The following is a 21,062-nucleotide window of genomic DNA, read 5'->3' on the forward strand; positions in this document are numbered from 1 at the left end:
GCTCCCAAAACCAGGTCCTTGAAACTCTGAAAACAGGTGTGGTTTTCAGGGTGCTTACAAAAATTAACAAATTAGAAATAAGAGGAAAATAAGCTAATACTTTTTTATTGGACTAACTTTTTAAATTTTTTTATAAGCTTTTAAAGGCACATCTGCTCACTTCGGTGTCAGGTCAAAAGCGCGCCGGGACAAAGGCGCGCCCAGACAATTGAGCACAGCGCGCGCCGCCACGCCGCTCTAAATTACTGTTTTTAGCGCTCCGATGGGGGGGGGCGTGGGGGGGGAACCCCCCACTTTACTTAATAGACATCGCGCCACGTTGTGGGGGCGTTGTGGGGGTTGTAACCCCCCACACTTTACTGAAAACTTAACTTTTTCCCTGTTTTTAGGGAAAAAGTTCAGTTTACAGTAAAATGTGGGGGGTTACAACCCCCCAAACCACCCATAACGCCGGCGCAATGTCTATTAAGTAAACTGGGGGGGGGGGTTCCCTAACAAAACCCCCCGTCGGAGCCCCTAAAAACTGTAATTTAGAGCGGTGCGGCGGTGCGCGCTGTGCTCAATTGTCAGCGCGCGCTTTTGTCTTTCGCGCCGTTGTCTATGAACCGCTCACTTCAGGTCAGTTATGAGCAAAAGTTAACAATGAAAATATATACAGTAAAACCTTGGTTTACAAGCATAATTCGTTCCAGAAGCATGCTTGTAATCCAAAAGCACTCGTATATCAAAGCAAATTTCCCCAAAGGAAATATTGGAAACTCATTCGTTCCACAACCCAAAAACTTTAATACAAAATACTTATACGTACTTGTATTGCAAGACCTCGCTCACTGCACTCCTACAGCGTCAGAGAGAGAAGAACCATCAGCTCAGTTGTGATGGTGTGACGGGTGTATACTGTATGTCCTCGCATTGCAATACTTTACTTGTTTGGAACAGTCACTACACTCTTGCAGCGTCAGAGAGAGCGCCATCGGCTCAGTTGCGATATGTGTATACTGTATGTACTTGTATAGCAAGACATTGCTTGTATATCAAGTTAAAATTTAATGAAACATGAGACCTCCTGAAGTTAATTTGATTAAATTGACACTTGTCCGACAAGAATCCTGGTTTCTTATTGCCTTACAAACTATAAAATTAATTGCTTTATCATCTTCTGATTATCCATCCACCTCTCCCTGTTTCTCATGCTCTCCTTCTCCCTCCACTTCTCTCGAGAGACTATCTTTGAATGCTTTTCATATTTCATAATTTATATTTTCATTTTGGCATGCTTTGCTTATAATCGCCTAATAAGGCAGCTGTACCTGCAAAAGCTTCTCAAAAATGTATGTTAATCCAATAAATGTATCCTTATTTTGAGGTTTTCTCCTATTTATTATTTTTTAAAGTAGACTAACATGGCAGCCATACTACTTTACCAAAAATTATATATGGTTTATATTTGCGTACAATTGGCCTAGTGGCATAGGCAGATGTGCCAGTTTGGGTGGGCCTGAGCCTAAAGTATTTGGGTACACACTATCTCCCCTCCCCCATGACCCCAAATTTAATAAATCCCCCAAGCCTCACCTACTGAAAAGATTCTGCTCCAGTGGCCCAGAACCTCTCTCAGAAGGGCATTCCAGGGATCAACCACCCTCTCTGAAAAAGAATTTACTAATATTACTCCTAAGTCTTATCACCCCGCAACCTCAATTTATGCTCTCTAGTTTTACCATTTTCCCTTATCTGGAAAATATTTTGTTCTATATTAATACCTTTTAAGTATTTAAACATCTGTATCATATCACCCCTGTTCCTCTTCTTCTCTAGAGTATATATATTCAGGTTTTCCAGTTTCATCTCATGCGTCTTTTGGTGCAAACTCCCTACCATTTTCATTGCCTTCCTCTTGACCGCTTCAAGTTGTCTTATATCCTTAGCCAGATAAGGTCTCCAAAACTGAACACAAGTGGGGCCGCACCAATAACTTGAACGTGAGCATCAACACCTCCTTTCTTCTGCCAATTACACTTTTCTCTATATACAGCCTAGTCTCCTTGACACACTGTTTTGTCACCTTCAGATCCTCAGACACCGTCACCCTGAGGTCCCTCTCCTTATCCATGCATATCAGCCTGCCTCTCACCTTTGAGCACATACGGCTCCCTCAGATTTCTAATTCATAAATGCATCACACTGCACGTTGCATTGAATTTTACAGTAGTTGTCGAGCATTAGACAATTCTTCCCAACTTTTGCAGATCTTTTTTCATGTTTTCTGCTCTCTCCAGGGTGTCCAGTTTGCTACAAATCTTGGTATCGTCTACAAAAAGACAAATCTTACCCTTTGGCAATGTTGCTCATAAGAACATAAGAAGTTGCCTCCGCTGAGGCAGACCAGAGGTCCATCCTGCTCAGCGGTCCGCTCCCGCGGTGGCCCATCAAGCCCATTGCCTGAGATCTATCTGTATCCTTCAATCCCTTTTTCTTCCAGGAATCTATCCAAACCTTCTTTGAAACCATTTAATGTGTTCCTGTCTACCACAGCCTCTGGAAGCGCGTTCCATGTATCCACCACCCTCTGAGTGAAGAAGAACTTCCTAGCGTTTGTTCTAAACCTGTCCCCTTTCAGTTTCTCCGAGTGACCCCTTGTACTTGTGGTGCCCCTTAATTTGAAAAATCTGTCCCTGTCTACTTTTTCTATGCCTTTCAGGATCTTGAAGGTTTCTATCATGTCTCCTCTAAGTCTCCGCTTTTCCAGGGAGAAAAGTCCTAGCTGTTTTAATCTGTCGGTATATGGGAGATTTTCCATTCCCTTTATCAGTTTAGTCGCTCTTCTCTGTACTCCCTCTAGTATCGCCATGTCCTTCTTGAGGTGCGGCGACCAGTACTGGACACAGTACTCCAGATGCGGCCGCACCATTGCACGATACAGCGGCATGATGACTTCCCTCGTCCTGGTCGTGATACCCTTCTTAATGATACCCAACATTCTGTTAGCTTTCCTTACAAACATATTTCCTCACAAACATATTGAACAGAATCTGTTCCAGCACTGATCCTTGAGGCACTCCACTACTCACCTTTCCTTTTTCCAAGCAAATCCTATTAACCACTACCCTCTGGCATCAACCTGTTTCTAATCCAGTTCACCACTTTGGGTCCAAACTTCAGCATGGCAAGAGCCTCCTATGAGGAACAGTGTCAGAGGTTTTGCTGAAATCTAAGTAAATTATATTTAGTTCAGGTCCTCAATCCAATTCTTTGTTCGCACAATAAACAAGCTCAATCAGATTCATTTGGCACAATTTACCTTTAGTAAAACCATGTTGCCTTGGATTTTGCAACCCATTAGATTCTAGGAAATTCACTATCCTTTCCTTCAGCAATGCTTCCATTATTTTTCCAATAACCAAATTGAGGTTTACCAGCCTGTAGTTTCCTGCTTTATCTCTGTGTCCACATTTGTGTAGAGGGATTACATCCGCTCTTCTCCAATCCCACAGAATCTCTCCCATCTCCAAGGATTTATTGATCAAATCTTTAAGAGGACCTGACAGAACCCCTCTGGGATGAATCCCATCCAATTTGATGGCTTTGTCCACCTTCAGTTTTTCAAGTTCATAAATGCTTTCTTCTGTGAACGGCATGATATCCACTTCATTCTCAAGTGTAACTTTGAACTGGTGAGTCTGATTTTTTTTTTTTGGGGGGGGAAACAAATTGATTCGCTGATGTGACTCGGGCAGCACTAGCATCTACAATTTCTTTCTGATTCTGCAGTCGGGGGACATTCAAGTCCGCTTCAGGAAGGTTGAAATCTCCTAGTGACATCACTTCCCCTTTCAGCCTCAGGTTTTGGATGTCTGCAACCAGCTCTTTGTCCAGCTTCTCTGTTTGTATTGGAGGCCTATAGTTGACCCCTGCGTATATAGAGGTTCCATCTTCTCTCTTTGAGCTGATCCATAATGTTTCCTCCGATCAACAGGACCTCTGTATTTCAGCTACTTTAATGCTGTTTTTCACATATAGCGCTACTCTTCTGCCCTTTCGGCCATCTTTATTCTTTCTAAAAAGGTTAATTCCCAGTGGGTTAACATCCCACTTACGGGAGTCATTGAACCATGTCTCTGTGATAACAAAGAAATCAAGTCCGTTTCTATCATCAGGGCTTGCAACTGATTAACTTTATTAGCTAAAGTACGAGATTTCATGCTTATCGCTTTCCAGCAACTTTTTACTGATGGCTTTATAATGATTTTGCCTACTCTTCAGTCCCTTCTTTGTTGATGATGATGTTAGCATTACCTTCCCCCACTGCTGTTAAATTTTTTTTTTAAATTTTTTTTTTGGGGAGGAGACTTTGATTTCACCCACTGCCCTTTATCACCCCACACTCAAGTTTAAACACCAGGTAACATACTGAGGGGCATAATCAAAAGAAACATCTTAAGTTGGGTTTAAACGTAGGGCGCTAATTGTCCAAAGTCAGCAATGGCAAAATGTCCATTCTTGAAAAATGCATCTTAAAAATTTTTTTTTTTTTTTTTTTTTTAAGATCATCTATCTGGACGTCCAGGCTATTGATTGTCCAGACCGCCAGGTCGTCTATCTATATACCACATTCTCAACCAAAAATTTGTCCAAGTCCCAAATGCCCAGAACAAGACCTTTTGGATGTGGGAGGGGTCACTCAGACATGGCACCAAAGCAGTGGAGTGCCTTACAGGGCACTGCTTTGAACTTCACAAAAAAGGGTGCCACATAAAACATCTCACCAGAACTCCCTTATAGGATATGGTGAGCCCCCCTTAAACGCCCCCAAAACCCACTATACCCATCTGTCTACAACCCCATTAGCTAGGGTTTGGGGTTTTTTTTGGTAGGCTCACAGATTCCAATATGAATGTAGTTGTTAAGAGTGGCTTATGAGCCTGGGTTGTCCTCTCTATGGTTCGCTAGCCCACACTTCAGCTTACTTAAGCCACCTCTGTGCAGCTGTACTAGGCTTTCCTATGCCAGGTGCTGATGTTTTGGAGGCAGGTATGTATGTTTTTATTCCGATCTTTGTGGGGGTGCAACAGGATCAGTGAACATGGGAGGAGTATGTGTGGGGTCTTTACCTGGTCTCTGTAGTGGTTATCTGGTCACTTTTGATACCTTTTGGGTACTTATACCTGTTTTTTAAATCTCTTAAGTCACAACATATAAATTCCATCCAGGAAGTCTTGTCAAACTTTAGATTATCACTGTAGGACAACTAAGTCTAGGTCGGCTCACCTCCCGCCCTAACCACTCCTCCAAAACTACCCTTTTCAGCTCTGGGCGCACAGTGGCATTCAGAGGCCTAAAATCTCCCTGGATACATCCAAAACATTTTTGATTATTTGCAGTTGGACCTGTCTTTTAGATTGTCTAAGTGCCGACTTTGTGGGTTTTTAGACAAATTTCAGTTTCGATCATGAGCCCCATACTGTCTGAATTTCTCAGTAAGTAACCTCCTTCCCACCACAGAAAGATATAGGCCGTCACTACAATATAGCTTCTTGTTTTTCCATATGTTGCCCCATCCTTCTATCTAAAGCTTTCTTGTTGACACCAGGATTTGAGCTACTTATTAAACTTTCTCTATCTTATGAAGCCTTTCCTCTCCTTTACTATAGATTGGTAGTACCCCAGAAAAGGCTACAGTGCGTACCATAGACTTTAGACCTCCAGATTCTGGAATAGAGAATGACACGGTGACAAAATTCATCACCGTTCCCGTCCCTGCGGATAACCGCGGGAAACCATCTTCATGCCATTCTTTAAGAATAGAGGGAAGAATCAGAGTATGAATGGCCACAACCACTGACCCACAAGCTTTGCTTTGAAGAATGCTGGTGTAGAAGGACTGAGGATGAAACAGACATTACAGAATGATAGTCTCTGGTATCCAGAGCAGAAATTGTGATGTCATAATGCCTCATTCCACCAGTGCCTAAGAGCCAATCACATCAGTGATGTCACAATGGCTTCATTATCCTTGGCTCACATAAGAATCAGAGTATGAATGGCCACAACCACTGACCCGCAAGCTTTGCTTTGAAGAATGCTGGTGTAGAAGGACTGAGGTGGAAACAGACACTAGAAAATGACATGGGATTATTTCCTGCGGTTATCCACGGGGACGGGAACGGTGATGAATTTTGTCACCGTGTCATTCTCTAATCCAAAGTCCCTGTAAATCAAGACGATAGTGCCAGCATCTATTAGACTTAGAACTATCTAACCTTTGTAGCCTAACCGGGGTCCAAAAAGATCTATGTAACAAGAAAAACCAAGTCTGTCTCATAGATGCTGATGCTGTACACCTCATCCTCCAAATTCATGGCCATTGAGATGCAGAAGTCTGCTGCTTTGTCTCAATGCTCCAAATTTCTTTAAGCACGTTACTGCAGAAAGATTAAGGGCTCCTTTTACGAAGGTGCGCTAGCGTTTTTAGCACACGCACCGGATTAGTGCACGCTAGCCGAAAAAACTACTGCCTGCTCAAGAGGAGGCGGTAGCGGCTAGTGCGCGCAGCATTTTAGCGCACGCTATTCCGCGCGTTAAGGCCCTACCGCGCCTTCGTAAAAGGAGCCCTAAATGCATTAAATTTAATAAAATATGGGCGCCATTAGAACATTAGTCATGCGCCTGTTAAACCATGTTGATTTGTTTGAATGAGCTGTATATCCATACTGTCTTGTTGTATTAATGAGTAAATGTTAATTGTTTGTATTGTCTCTCTTTTATATATACATATGACTCATGTTATAATGTATTCTGTATTTTATACAAATACAGTGGTACCTCGGTTTACGAGTGCACCAGTTTGCAAGTGTTTTGCAAAACGAGCAAAACATTTGCAAAATCGGCGCCTCGGAAACCAAGCTTGCCTCGATGTACGAGCGCCTCCCCCCGCGATCCGGCACCCCCTGCTCATGTGCCCCCCCCGCTGCGATCCGACATCCTCCCACCCACCCACCACCCACCCGAACACATCACTTACCCCCCATCTGGCACTGGCACCAACGCACAGGACATGCTGGTGCCGGTGCCCGAAGATCTGTCGTCCTTTTCGCTGGGCCTTGAACATGTGCGCATGCTCAAGGCCTTAGTTCCTGCTCTCTCCGATGCTCAAGGCCCAGCGAAAAGGACGACAGATTTTTGGGCACCGGCATGGACATGTCCTGTGCGTTGGTGCCGGGTGCCAGATGGGGGGTAAGTGATGTGTTCGTGTGGGTGATGGGTACGGCGAGGATGTCGGATCGTGGGGGGGGGGGGATTCCAGATCGTGGGGGGGGGGGGGGTGGCAAGATCACGCAGGGGGGAGGGGGGCCTTCGTGAATGGGGAGGGAGCAATGCCGGTTCTCAGGGGGGGTAGAGCAGTGCCACTGGCCTCGGGGGGGGGGGGGGGGGAAAACGAATCAAGCCAGTTTCCTTTACTTTCTATGGGGAAACTCACTTTGATATATGAGTAATTTGATTTACGAGCATGCTTCTGGAATGAATTATGCTCGTAAACCAAGGTACCACTCTACTAATAAAAAATATTGAACTAAAAAATGCATATTATTTCTAGCATAGGTATTGCTGGGGAGGTGAAGTCTGGACAGAGTTTGGGCAGAATTCATGCAAGCATGCACATTTATTATAAAAATGTTGATTTATGCACATGCTTAATTTTTCAAACAAATATTTACACCCACATATACATATGTAGAATGGGTCTGTGCCCACATTTAAGGTAAAGTTTATGTGATGATAGTATTTTTTTGAAGAGACAGACATCTATCTACGTATTTGTCTCTTTAAAATGGTACCCAAGTACTTGGCCTCTAATTTAGGTGTTTTGTTCATAAAATTACCCTCAAAACATCTCATATTAAAAACAACACCACTGTCTTGTCTTTAACTTCTCAGCCCTACTGTATTGTTGCCATCTGTGTTAATTTGATTAATGAAGCAAGATGTGGTATAAATACTGTTTTGTAATGCCAACAACCTTTTCTTCTCTTTTAGTGTTAACTGAATGGTACTCGTATTTGTCTCTCTTGTGACTTTGCTATGGTTAATTTGGAAAGCCATGAAGAAGAATCAGCTAGCAAACCAGGAGTCCAAGGGTGCAAGCCAAGCCTCGATTCCAGCCTCTGCAAATGAAGTACCTGAAGAAATGCCCCGCACTCAGGATAAAGCGGACAACGGGTCGCCATCTGTAGACGCCAGCAAGCACAAAGCAGCCTCCTGTCGATGCAATCATCCGCCTGAAGATCCTGGCTATCCTCCCGCCTCGGTTCCTTTGCAGCCACAGGAAAATCAGGTCATAGGCACAGCTGCATCTCTGTCTCGGCCTCAGCCTTCATCTTCAAGCCATCTGCAGCAGGTTAAGTTCAGTCCCATAAAAAAACAGGGTCTGGGCAGCACAGCAACATCATCATCAAAGCCATTGCTATCCAGATTTGTTTTAGGCTCGTCAGAAGATAACTCTTCAGATGATGAGGGATTGTATAAATCAGCTACCAACTGTAGAACTTCTCCAGCCTCTTCAACCGCTTTGCTGCCGGATTCAGGGGGCTCTGTTTTGAGTATGAGGTAAGATGCATGGATATGTATTACCCCGGTGGAAAGGCAAAACATCCATACTTGTAATTGGTGCTCCAAACTCAGCCCTCGGTTCTGCAGCAAGACTTACCGGCTGCCGCCTTGGTGACATAGTTGTGCATTCAGTAACAGCTGGTAGTGTGACATCCAAGACTCTTCCTCTTCCTTTCCCTTACACAAGGGGTAGGCAATTCCGGTCCTCGAGAGCCAGAGCCAGATCAGGTTTTCAGGATATCCACAATAAATATGCATGAGAAGTGCAGAAGGTTTAACATCTTCTCAATCTAAACTTGTGGATTTGGCATTTATAGCTGCTAGATTGACATTGGCTCAGCAATGGCGTATGCAAGATGTACCTACATTAAGAGATACGAGGGAACGTCTGGGAACAGTCTGTGAGAAATACAGATTATCAGCCCTATTAACAAATCAATGGGCAAAGTTTAATGATATATGGGAAAGTTATATCCAAAAAGAAAAAGAAGTCTAATAAAAGAATATATTGCCTTATTCTGTTAGATGGTGGATCCAGGCCTCTGGGGAGGGGGGGTTAGGGAGGCAAGGGATAGATTTGTTATAATAATAGATAAATAAGTTGCATTAATGCTATTAATATATTAAGATTGTGAATCAGACTCAACGATGATTATGTGATGCAGTGAAGTAGGATTTCTTTAATAGTAGGATGGATAACTTGCATTATTACTATTAGTTTAGTAAGATTGTGAATCATATTCAGTATTATCTGATTTAGTGAGATTGCTGCATTAGAATAAAAAATTATTAAATAAATAATTAAAAAAAAAGAGATAGATTAGTGCATGCAAATCCATCTCATACATATTAATTGTGGAAATCCTGAAAACCTGACCTGGATCCAGCTCTCAAGGACCGGAATTGCCTACCACTGCCTTACACCTTCCTCATTGAACAATTACCACCTGGTCCCAACCTTTTTTTCACCCATTTTATGTCGTGACGCTTTTTGTTTCTTGCTGTGTAAGCCTCCCCAGAGGTGTGTTGAAAGTGAAACAACTTAAAACAGACCTCAGCTAAGTTTGGTGAGAAAGGGCAGATACAATCCTCTTTAGCAGAAGGTAACTGACCTATAAATGTTTTTCTAATTCTGAGATTTCATATGGGATGACATGCAAAAAACAAGAAGATGAATCCTTCACCTAGCTTATAAACATACTGAAAATAAACTAGAATGTGAAATTTCTCTATTTCTTTAGTTGCATGGAAACGGTACGATTGTAAAATTTGAAATATGTAAAGATAAAAAGTTAAAACAAAAATAAATAAATGTATAAAACTCTGCATAAAATAGATGTAGTAGGCATGCAAATCTTTCTCATGCATATTCATTAATGATACCCTGAAAACCTGGTCTGGTCTGAGTGGTGTGGCCTGACTTCACTACAGGAAAAGGCGGTTGGAGAAGACCGTGAATAAGCAAGTCTGCGATTTGCAAACCACGAATTCGCGGGGGAACACTGTATTACTATATTACTGTGTTTTATTTTTAAAAAGTACGGAGAACCTTAAAAATGCTATGAAGAGGAATAAAATTGGTCTGAAACAGTGGTGTAGCCAAGGGTAAGAGGCGCTCGGGATGGTGGCACCCCCCCCCCTGCTGTGTGCTCGTGCCCCTTCCCCATATCTTTTTAATTTTGGCATGAGCAGCCACCAACTTATTACCAGCGTCGGCTTTGGCGCACTCTCTGACATCACTTCCTAGGTGCGGGTCCCAGAAGTGACGTCGGAGCACTGAAGCCGACGTGGGCCGCAAATTGGTGGCTGCTTGCGCTGAAGTTAAAAACGTATGGGGGAAGGGAAGGTGCTGAGCAAGATGGTGCCCGGGCAGACTGCCCCCCTTACCCCCCCCCTTTACTAAGCCACTAGTCCGAAAATCTTTTATCTACAGGCTGATGCTCAGAACTGGCGCTATAGCTTGTAAAGGCCTTTGATAGATCTTGCTCGATTACCAGGCTTCATCTTTAGCTGACTATATAACAGTGGTCTCAAACTCAAAGCCTTTGCAGGGCCACATTTTGGATTTGTAGGTACTTGGAGGGCCTCAGAAAAAAATAGTTAAGGTCTTATTAAAGAAATGACAATTTTGCATGAGGTGAAAACTCTTTATAGTTTATGAATCTTTCTTTTTGGCTAAGTCTTAATAATAATACAGTGCTCCGCAAATTCACGGTATTTTCCGACGAATGACTGGGCAGGAGAGGGCAGCCGGAGCGCTGATGAGTGAAGGAAATCACTCGCGGTATGCTCCGACTGCCTTTTCCTGTACTAAAGTCGGGCCTCACCAATCGGGAGCTGCTTTGACACGCAGCTCCTGATTGGCGAGGCCCGACTTTAGTACAGGAAGAGGCGGTTGAAGCATGCCGTAAGGGATTTCCTTCACTTGCCGGCGCTCCGGCTGCCCTCTCCTGTCTCCCCTGCTAAAAACCGTATTTGCGGTTTTTCAACATTCGCGGGGGTTCCTGGAATGAAACCCCCACGAATAACTGAGGAGTACTGTATTGTGACCTTTTCATCTTCTCAGCCAACAGACACAAGAGAAGCTCACATTCCAACTTCGTTTCCCCCCCAATGAGAGGTTGTAAACTGAAAAAAACACCATGAACATTTTCTCTCGCACCAAGCAGCATCATGGGGTAAAGACCTAGAACAATTGCTTTCGCCCACTACTTAGGAGGAATTTAGGAAATGTCTGAAAACACACCTGTTCCTAAAGTATCTAGACAACTGATCCTCTCTTCTCTCTCCCCTCTATAGCGATTAACTTGTTCTATTGATCACTCTCTTCTCAAAAATGGATTTCCTGTCCTATTAACCCTCTTTCTTCCTCCCCTCTTAAAGTCAATCAATTTGTACCTTTGCTTAATCTTTGTAAACCGCATAGAACTTCACGGTATTGCGGTATATAAGCTGTTATTATTATTATTATTATTACTGTATTGTGATTTATAGCTAAAGAGATGTATGATCAAAAAACTGTTTTATTTTACTTTTCTGATTATGATAAACATACTGAGGGCCTCAAAATAGTACCTGGCGGGCCCGCAAGTTTGAGACCACTGCTCTATAACCATTGAACAACTTGAGGCATATAACAGTACTATAATTCAAAGACCAATTTGTACCGTAAATTTTCGTGAGTGTTTGATCACAAAACCTAGGTGGCATTTGCATTGCCTTGACTACTGTTATCACAAATTAGAATGATGTTTGGACCTAGTACTGTGTACTTAGTTCATGAAGTAGGCTAGGGAGGTGGCTAAGGCTCTGATTGGCCCAGACGCCTAAGGACCCTCCCAGAGAAACAAAGAGGCCCCCATAAGCAACCTGGGCCAATCAGAACCTTAGGCCCTTTCTTGGCACATCCCAGGATGGGGAGGGGAAGGCCTGCCATTTTGAAGAGGCGGGCCTGCTGGCCGGCGGGAGTAGACATCCCTCCAGCTGGTCTTCATGAACAAGGTGGGGGGAGACAGAGGTACAACGGCAGCAGGAGGGATTGGGCATCCCTCCCACTTCCAGGGTGGGGGTGTCGGGGGGGGGGGAGAGTTTGCTTGATGGTGGTGGCAGGAGAGGAGTGGGCATCCCTCCTGCTGATCTTCTATTTGGGGTCTTTTAAAAAAAAAAAAAAATTGTGGGTGTATTCTGCGCATATGCTGATCGCTATCGTTGGCGATTGGCACATGCAAATTTAGCGACCCTTCGAACCACATTTGCGTGCACTTTTTTTTTTAAAAAGAATGACACTCCTTTTTGACATCGTTACAATAGCGGCCTATCGGATTTTACCACGAACCCCTAATCCAGTGTATGGCCTTCAGAGTGAGTTGGAAGCCTAATATGATGAAGAAATACTGAGAAGGAAGTGCCTTTTGCGATTGTGCTAACCATCCACAAGACAGTTGAAATCTCCAACAGCCACAAGGTTGATTATATTTAAGTGAAGCATCAGAAGTGGTTTCCAACCCCGTACTGGAGGACCAACAGCCAGTCGGGTTTTTGGGATAGCCCTAATGAATATGCATGAGAGAGATTTGCATACAATGGAGGTGAAAGGCATGCAAATCTGCTCCATGCATATTCATCAGGGCTATCCTGAAAACCTGATTGGCTGGTGGTCCTCCAGAACATGGTTGGGAACAACTGAAGTAGACTAAGCTCAAACAGCCGGGTGAGGGGGGTCAAAGGGGGAATGGTACGTTGTCAAGAGATGTAATGATAGGGGCAGGAGAAAGTCAATGAACCCAGTTCCCCATGTTCTCATTTTCCCCTCCTACTATGGAAGAGACAGTACCTGAATATACTATATAAACCACTGGTTATATCACAGAAAGGTGATATATCAAATCCATTATCCTTTCTCTACCTACACATACAGTCATGTGAAAAAATTAGGACACCCCCATGAAATATTCAGTTCTTTCTTAAGAAATGTTCACATATCGATGTCTTTTTAAAATTTATCTCTGGAAAAGAAAGTGATGTAATTACAGGTAAACCACAAAAGTTTTCCTTGATTTACTCATGAAACAAAAGATATCCACAAAAATGTGTATTCTAACTGAGGGATAATTTAGGACACCTTAATATTGTGTTCCCCCCAAAAAGACACTGTCATATTAATTTTGGGTCCAAAAAATGCATTAAGGCTTATTTTCAGGGTATTTACATGATCATCTCTCTCTTCCTCTCCTCCATCTCAATTCTTCCTCTTTCCTTTCTCTCCCCCACATGTGCAGCATCTTATCTCCCCTCACCTATCCCCTTGTGCCTTCCCTCTGCAACATCTTTCTATCCCTCCCATCCCCCGTGCAGCAGAACCTTTGCACAGCTTCTATCCCTCCTTCCCTCTGCAAGGCTGACATACCTCCCTCCAAGTCGGCAGCACTTTAAACAGGCTGCTTTGTGGCCTTCTCCTGCCGGGGCCTTCCCTGATAACATCATCAGTGATGCGGCAGAGGGTAGGACCCGGCAGGAGAAGACCGTGAAGCATCCTGTTTAAAGTGCTGCTGACAATGCTGTTTGGAGGGGAGGTATGTCGGTCTCGCGGTGGGGAGGGTCAGCGGAGTTTGGCTGCACAGCAGGGAGGGAGGGGCTTCGGGGACAATCTAACTAGGGCTTATTTTTGGGGTAGAGCTTATATTAAGACCTACGTCAAAAATCATGCTAGGTCTTATTTGCAGGGAAACGGTAGCTAGTGTTACCCTCCTTTGGCTGAAATAACTGCAGCGAGATGCTAGTAGCCACCTGCCAGTCTCTGACATCGGTCTGAGGCAAGTTTGGTCCACTTCTCAATGCAGAACTCTTTCAGCTGCGAGATGTTTGAGGGGTTTCTTGCATGTACAGCCCATTTCAAATCACCCAGCCAGGGGTCTCAAAGTTCCCTCCTTGAGGGCCACAATCCAGTCGGGTTTTCAGGATTTCCGCAATGAATAGGCATGAGATCTATGTGCATGCATGCATGCATGCATATTCATTGGGGAAATCCTGAAAACCCGACTGGATTGCAGCCCTCAAGGAGGGACTTTAAGATCCCTGTCCCACAGCATGTTTATTAGTTTTTTATTAGGATTTTATATACCGCCTATCAAGGTTATCTAAGCGGTTTTTACAATCAGGTACTCAAGCATTTTTCCCTCTCTGTCCCGGTGGGCTCACAATCTATCTAACGTACCTGGGGCTATGGAGGATTAAGTGACTTGCCCAGGGTCACAAGGAGCAGCGCGGGGTTTGAACCCACAACCCCAGGGTGCTGAGGCTGTAGATCCAACCACTGCGCCACACACTCCTAAGCATCTCAGTGGGCTTAAGATCAGGGCTTTGACTTGGCCACTCCAGGCCTCTCCATGTCTTAGTTTTCAGCCAGTCCTTGGGTGGATTTACTGGTATGTTTTGGGTCATTGTTGTGTTGCAGGGCCCAGTTCTGCTTCAGCTTTAACTTTCTTATAGATGGTCTCGCATGCTTCTCAAGCACCCTTTGATACACAGTAGAATTCATGGTGGAGCTGGCCAGGTCCTGCTGCAGCAACGCATCCTGAAACCATGACACTGCCACCTCCATGCTTCAGTCTGTATGAGGTTCTTTTCCTGGAATGCTGTACGTCAAACATGACCCCTTTTCTGGTGTCCAAATAATTCAATTTTAGACTCATCTGTCCATAGAACACTGTTCCAGAAGTCCTGATGTTTGTCTGTGTTCTCTCTGACAAACTTCAGTCTGGCCTCTTTCTGATTGTAGAGACATACATAAGAATTTCCGCTGTTGGGTCAAACCAGTGGTCCATCGTGCCCAGCAGTCCGCTCATGCGGCAGCCCTTAGGTCAAAGACCAGCGCCCTAACTGAGACTAGCCTTACCTGCGTACGTTCTGGTTCAGCAGGAACTTGTCTTAACTTTGTCTTGAATCCCCGGAGGTCCCGTGATGACATTTTAGGGATTTTGGAGACTTCTTTTAGCATCTTGCGGTCTGCTCTTGGGGGGGGGGGGGTCGACTTGCTTGGACGGCCAGACCTGGGCATGTTGGCAGTTTAAGTCCTCCACCTGTACGCTATTTTGTGGAATGGCTGTCAAATTATTTCGCGATCTTTTTAAAGTCCCTTACCAGACTTATAAGCTGCTACAATTTTCTTTCTGAAGGCCTCCGACAGCTCTTTTGATCTCACTGCAGCAGTCATGAGCACACCAAACTGAATGTCTGAGGTTTAAGTAGGACAAACGCCTTCAAAATGCTGAGTAACCATGTTCTTTCTAATCATGTGCACTTGATAAGATACACCTGTGTGTGATTTGAGCCACTTTAAGTGGGGAGGATAGGTGGGGTGTCCTAATTTATTCCTCGGTTAGAATACACATTTTTGTGCACATCTTTTGTTTCGTGAGTAAATCAAGGAAAAGTTTTGTTGTTTACTTGCGATTGCCTCACTTTCCTAGCCATATATATATATATATAAAAGATTTGACATCGATATGTGAACATTTCTTAAGAAAGAACCGCATAGTTCATGGGGCGTCCTAATTTTTTTCACATGACTGTAACTTACAAGGAGTTCACAGTTGTAACTTGGGCTTTTTCTAATTATTTTCTGTCCCCTTCCTGTTATTCTCTGGCAGACCTTTGGCAGCAAGAACAGGGAGGTGGTGCTGGAATTGATTTGATAAAAAACTGCATGCTCTACTTGTCCAGGAGAGAGGGGGGGGGGAATGAAATAGGCAGAGCAGGGGCTGCTCTTTGGAGGGTCTACAGAAGTCCCACGGCTTCCTTCCTGGCCCTGAATGAGGAGAGAAGGACTTCAGGGTCGTTTTTAATATTTTCTTTGCTCCATGCAAAAAGGCAAGGGAGTAGCGTACGGGGAGGGGGGGAGAGACTTATCGCCTTCCTGATTATCTCACCGTGTCTAATAAAGTTGGAGCAGGACTTTGTGGTTCTTTAAGGTGAATTTTTTTTTTTTTTCAACGGGTAACTTGGGGTCATGGTTACAGTGTGTTTCCCAGTCCGCCTATTGGGTGTTTCCAGACCTTATCTAGACAGCGCGCTGGTGTCAAGTCCGGGCCCTGGGAGAGGCGCGAGGCCAGGCAGCATTTTGCAGCACTAGAAATGCAATCGCTTACTTTCTAGCAACAAGGCAAAGCGGTGGCGACCAGGATGAGTTTGCCAAAAGGTCAGCATCCATTTTTTTTTTTTTTTTTTGCAAGGGATTTCCAGGGGGGAGGGGAGATGTATTTACAACTTACCCCGTTGTTCCTGCCAGTTCAGCTGCAGACCTGCAGCTTCCTGTCCCTGATCGTTCGGCTTCTGGCGGTTCCTAAACGCCTCGGAGGGTTTTGGGGTGGGAGTCGAGCACTGGTCCTTAAATTCAGGTGACCGCCAGCTCGGTTGCAAAAGTGAGCAGGGCGGAGCTCCCTACCGTAGGAAGCAGCAAAACCTCCGGCTGCATCGTGACCTCAAATGACCGTCGCCTGGCTTTTTTTTCTCTTTTGCAAACGGACTTTTCCATTGTTTGGGGGAGGGGGGGTTCTTTCTGACGGAGTTTTACGTGCAAAGTTTAAAAATAAAACCCAAAAATTGCGTCGAGGCTCTTTGTTTTTAATATGCTAGAGCGAAATGCAAACCGAACAGGGTAACAAGGTGACTGGGAAAAACTGCAAAATAAAGAGGTAGGTGGTGCATTTTTTGGGACGGAAGATAGGGCTTTGAAGTGGTTTTATTAAAACTTTACGGTTTCCATTGAGACTTTGGTTTTGTAGCCAAATGTATTTCCACTTTTTTTAAAACCAAAACTTTCCCACGCTTCCACCCCCTCCCGCGTGGCGCTTCCCAGTTTTCAGGGATAACCGTAGTCCTATATAACATCTTTTTGCACCCCTGTCTCGGTTTTACCTGCTGATCAAGCCAGGTGCTAAGCATGCTGGTGCCCCAATCAGAAATTTGGGAAAGGATCCCCCAGTGCCTACCTCCTTTTCGATTAGTCAGGTCTGGGGGGCTGGTCTTGCTGCTGCTGATCCTTAACTTTTTACAGGCAATCTATTTGAAATAAGCTATAATCGCTTCTAAACTTGGACTTGAAGCTCTGCACTGGCTGAAAGCTTTGTGGCTTGAAGTCTAGACTCTTAAGGCTGTGCTATTCATAAGGACATATTTATTTATTTCGTTAGTTAGTTAGTTTTCCAGCCTGAGGTCCCCAAGGAGCTCAGAACAGGTTACAAGTTTTTAGCCTAACTTGATGCATGCTAGGAGCTAATAATAATGTACAGTTTACTGGATAAAATTTGGTCAGAGAATGTGAACAATCCAGTACAGTAGTTGTGGGCACTATACAGTTTTTTCCCCCTTCATTTCATGCACAGAAATGAAGATTAACTCTGTGTTTTTTTTCTTCTTCTTCTTTAATTGGACTTTATTTTAAAATAACATTTCTTGAGATTTCCAGAGTCAGAATTCCCTTACCCAAGTCCAGATTTCTTGAGCGAAAAAAAAAAAAGACATTTGTCAGAAAATATGTGACTTATAAAATGTATTTTCACTCTCCTGATGTGGGAAAGGAGGGATGTGAAGGATCTTTCTTCTCTCCCAGGCCGAATCTTTCAGCGCACTTGGGAACCTTTTTGGACTACCTTGACTCCTCTGGCTCGTAGCCGGGTGCTCAATTGTTGATTTTGTTTTGTGATTCATTTTGTACAGAATGGCACACCTGTTTCTTTGCTGTTTTCTTGGTACTGTGTATTTGGACGGAGGACCGGGGGTGGGGGGGGGGTATGGTTGGGTTTGTTTGGGGGTGGGAGGGGGAGTTACTTTCTAAAATGTTGAGCTGATTTGTATTTGGTACCTTTGTATTGTTGCAGTTGTGCTTGCTCAATAAAATATATTTGACTATAAAATGTCTATTTTCATAGTAGCTGTTTGGTGGTAGTGTGAAGGGTGAGGGGGGGGGGGGGCTGGAGAACAGGTGCATGAGAGGTTGGCAAGCGGTGGAACTTTTATGGTTCATAGGGTGCTAAGAAACCTACTTCCAAGACCTTTATCTGTATTGAATGTTTTTGAGAAATTTCTTGTTTTGTGTGATCACTTAAAACAGGGGATAGCAGAGTTTCTGGAATTCAGCAGATCATAAGAACTGAAGTGTCAGAGAAAATTAGATCAAGTGCTGTGTGTGACCAGAGAGTTGAATAGTGGGAGAGCGCCAGATGTAGATTATTGGATTTTAACAAGGTCTTCGCATAGGTGACGTAAATAAACTGCCCTTGGAATGGCCTCTAATATAACCGTCCATTCCAGTTGAAACTGAGTGGGAAGTGACAAAGGAGAGCACTAAGTGGTGGTCGTTTCGAGGAAAGGGGTTTTACCAGCAAGGTAGGTACTTAAGGGCTAGATTCACTAAGCAAACCGATCATGTACCGCTCGGTTTGCGCTCACTTTCCTACTACGGCTCGATTCACTAACCTTCCTCCAGACCCCATCCGCACCCGATCCGATCTGCGCACGCAAATGAGTAAAAAGGCATGCAGATTTCTTAAGGCATCGATTCATGAAACCATTTCGTCCAAACCGACTGGCCTTTCCGATCCAAAAAGTTTCAACTGCTGAGGACCAGTCGCTTTGCATCCTCGCCGACTATTCCTGCCTAGCAACTGCCGCATGCATGTTAAGAACCCCATAAAAATATATATATCTACCCTGCAAAAAATCCAAAATATATGTAAACTTTCATGTACATAAGCGTTTTTTTTATTTTTTATTTTATTTGGAATGCGCATAGCGAGCGCGGGAGTGAATCTTGGATTTGTAATGTGCATGGCGAGAAAATCGCGGATTAACCCTGTGCTCTCCTTGCGCATTATACATTTCATATATCAATGCCAAATTAAAAAAAAAATATCAAAAATAACTTTTAAGGGCCAGCTATCCCTCCCCCCCTTCCTTCCAGCTAGATTGTCGCGTGCATCTGACGTCACGGGGTCGCCTTTGGTTGCTTCGTGCTTCACGGCAGAAAGAGCCGCACAGCCTCCTGGGATTCGTAGGCTGTATATAACAGCGCATGATCCCAGCGCATTCAACTGCTGTTAACTGTTGTGCCTTCTAGCAACTTAGTTCTCTTCCTGAGAGAAATGGATGGCGCTCATTGGCTATGCTATCTGCTTCTTTTGGAACACAAGTATGCAGAGGAGTGGTTGGTTCTTATGTTGCATTTTTTTACGACAATGCTTTGCGGTAGGCGCGTTCGGAGCCCATCAATGACGTCCGCGATTAAATCCCGCCCCATTTCTACGCAGTGAGGTCCTAAAGAGCTAGCGCATGCGTTATGTGCTTCAAAACCAACAAGGATACAGTGCGCACTTGCGTCGATCAATGTTACAGCGAGACGTGTGCGCGAATGGGGGCATGTTTCCGATTTGATCATTTGCATGGACAAGCTTTACTGAATCGATTGGCCAGAATGACTCAGAAATGGATAGGACACGAATAGGATCGATTTGTGGACTTTAGTGAGTCTAGCCCTTAGTATAGTCCTTTTTTGGTGTTTTCATAAATGTGTGAAAGAGCCATCAAGGAATGTTTTGGTGGTTAGTACCAAAATCTGCAACAGGGTAGATAAGGGGATGGCAAAAACTCAGAAGGTTGGGTGAATGGAGAGAGTAATGGCCTACTGGATAAAGGAGGCGATAGTGCCTCTGTAAAAGACTCTGGTGACATCTTATGTAGAATGGTGTTTCTCAACTTCTTCGAGCTAATTGCCCCTTAAGTCTAATAAATTTAAATCGAGTACCCCTGAGCTCTGATCAGGTCTGGCAAAAACAGACACGTTCTAATCCCAAAATAGAAAATAAAATGACCACATTTAGAAAAAGTAATTTTATTTTCTAATCATGTTGGTCCACGTATCTGGTTTCTGCTTTCCTCTTTCTTCTCTCTTGCCAGGGTCTCCTGTCCATCGACATTCTCTCTCCACGTACATCGTCCAAATCTCCTCTGTCTCCCTATATTTCCCTTTATCTAGCATTTCATTCCTTGGCTAAGCATCTTTCTCTCACCCTCTGCCATGCAGCCATCTCCCCTCTTTCTCTTCCCTACCCCACCTTGTCTTCCCTGTATCGGTGATTAAATCAACTTCAAGGGTCTTGTGACAATGACATGCTTGGGAGAAACTGAATAATACTTCTCTTGCCACCCTCTTGTAGACTGGGGATCAGGTGCTGGCTCAGTCTCAGTCTGTTCACAGAGCAGCTTGACTTTCCATGTTGCTGAAGAGTGTTGCAGCTGATCGTAATAGCCAGTGGTATGGTGATAAAACCAAACGAAAAGACAGGGAACTTAAGAAACCTGCAAAAGAGATAGCAGTGCCCCATAGTCCTGCTGGCCCCATAGTTGGCTTGATGTGGGTGGCAGAGTTACTGTACTGACCCTCTGATGATGGCCGTTCCTGTTTTAGTAAACAATCAACACTGCAACAGTAAAGCCATTTCCGTTCAGAGGCTTTTACTATTTCATAGAAATCTATGAATTAGTAAAAGCCTCTGCATGGTGAGTAACTTTATTGTTGCAGTAACATTCTCGGGGGGGGGGGGGAACGACGACACTGTGATAGCACAATAATATGTACCGTGTTTCCCTGAAAATAAGACAGTGTCTTATATTAATTTTGGACCCAAAAAACACACTAGGTCTTATTTTTTTTCATCTACAATGATCATCTCTCCCATCCTCTCCTCCACCCCAATTCTTCATCTTTCCTTTCTCTCTCCCACATGTGCAGCATCTTTCCTCCTCTCTCACCCATCCCCTTGTGCCTTCCCTCTGCAACATCTTTCTGTTGCTCCCTCCCTTCCATCCCCCTGAGCAGCAGAACCCTTGCATTGTGCACAGAATCTTTCTGTCTCTCCCTCCCATCCCTAGTGTAGCAGAACCCTTGCCCAGCTTCTATC

The 21,062-nt window shown here is 44.1% G+C and overlaps 1 protein-coding gene across 7 annotated transcripts in view; it reads left to right on the forward strand.

Annotated features, from left to right (window-relative positions):
* The window catches only part of ACACB (acetyl-CoA carboxylase beta), a 272,288-nt gene that overhangs the window by 21,790 nt on the left and 229,436 nt on the right, over window positions 1-21,062 (forward strand). For 4 of the 7 annotated variants that reach the window (XR_004540311.1, XM_033954376.1, XM_033954378.1 and 1 more), the window contains exon 2: window positions 8,035-8,604. Coding sequence is in view for 5 of the 7 variants with exons in the window: in XM_033954376.1 (XP_033810267.1) it covers window positions 8,045-8,604 (560 nt within the window). In the remaining 2 variants the exon portion in view is untranslated. Of the gene's footprint in view, window positions 1-8,034; window positions 8,605-16,148; window positions 16,304-16,468; window positions 16,800-17,029; window positions 17,116-21,062 lie in introns of those variants that run through there. The other 3 variants (XM_033954381.1, XM_033954380.1, XM_033954379.1) reach the window with 3 other exon arrangements.

The sequence above is a fragment of the Geotrypetes seraphini genome, chromosome 8, assembly GCF_902459505.1.
Source record: "Geotrypetes seraphini chromosome 8, aGeoSer1.1, whole genome shotgun sequence".
Lineage (NCBI taxonomy): Eukaryota > Metazoa > Chordata > Amphibia > Gymnophiona > Dermophiidae > Geotrypetes > Geotrypetes seraphini.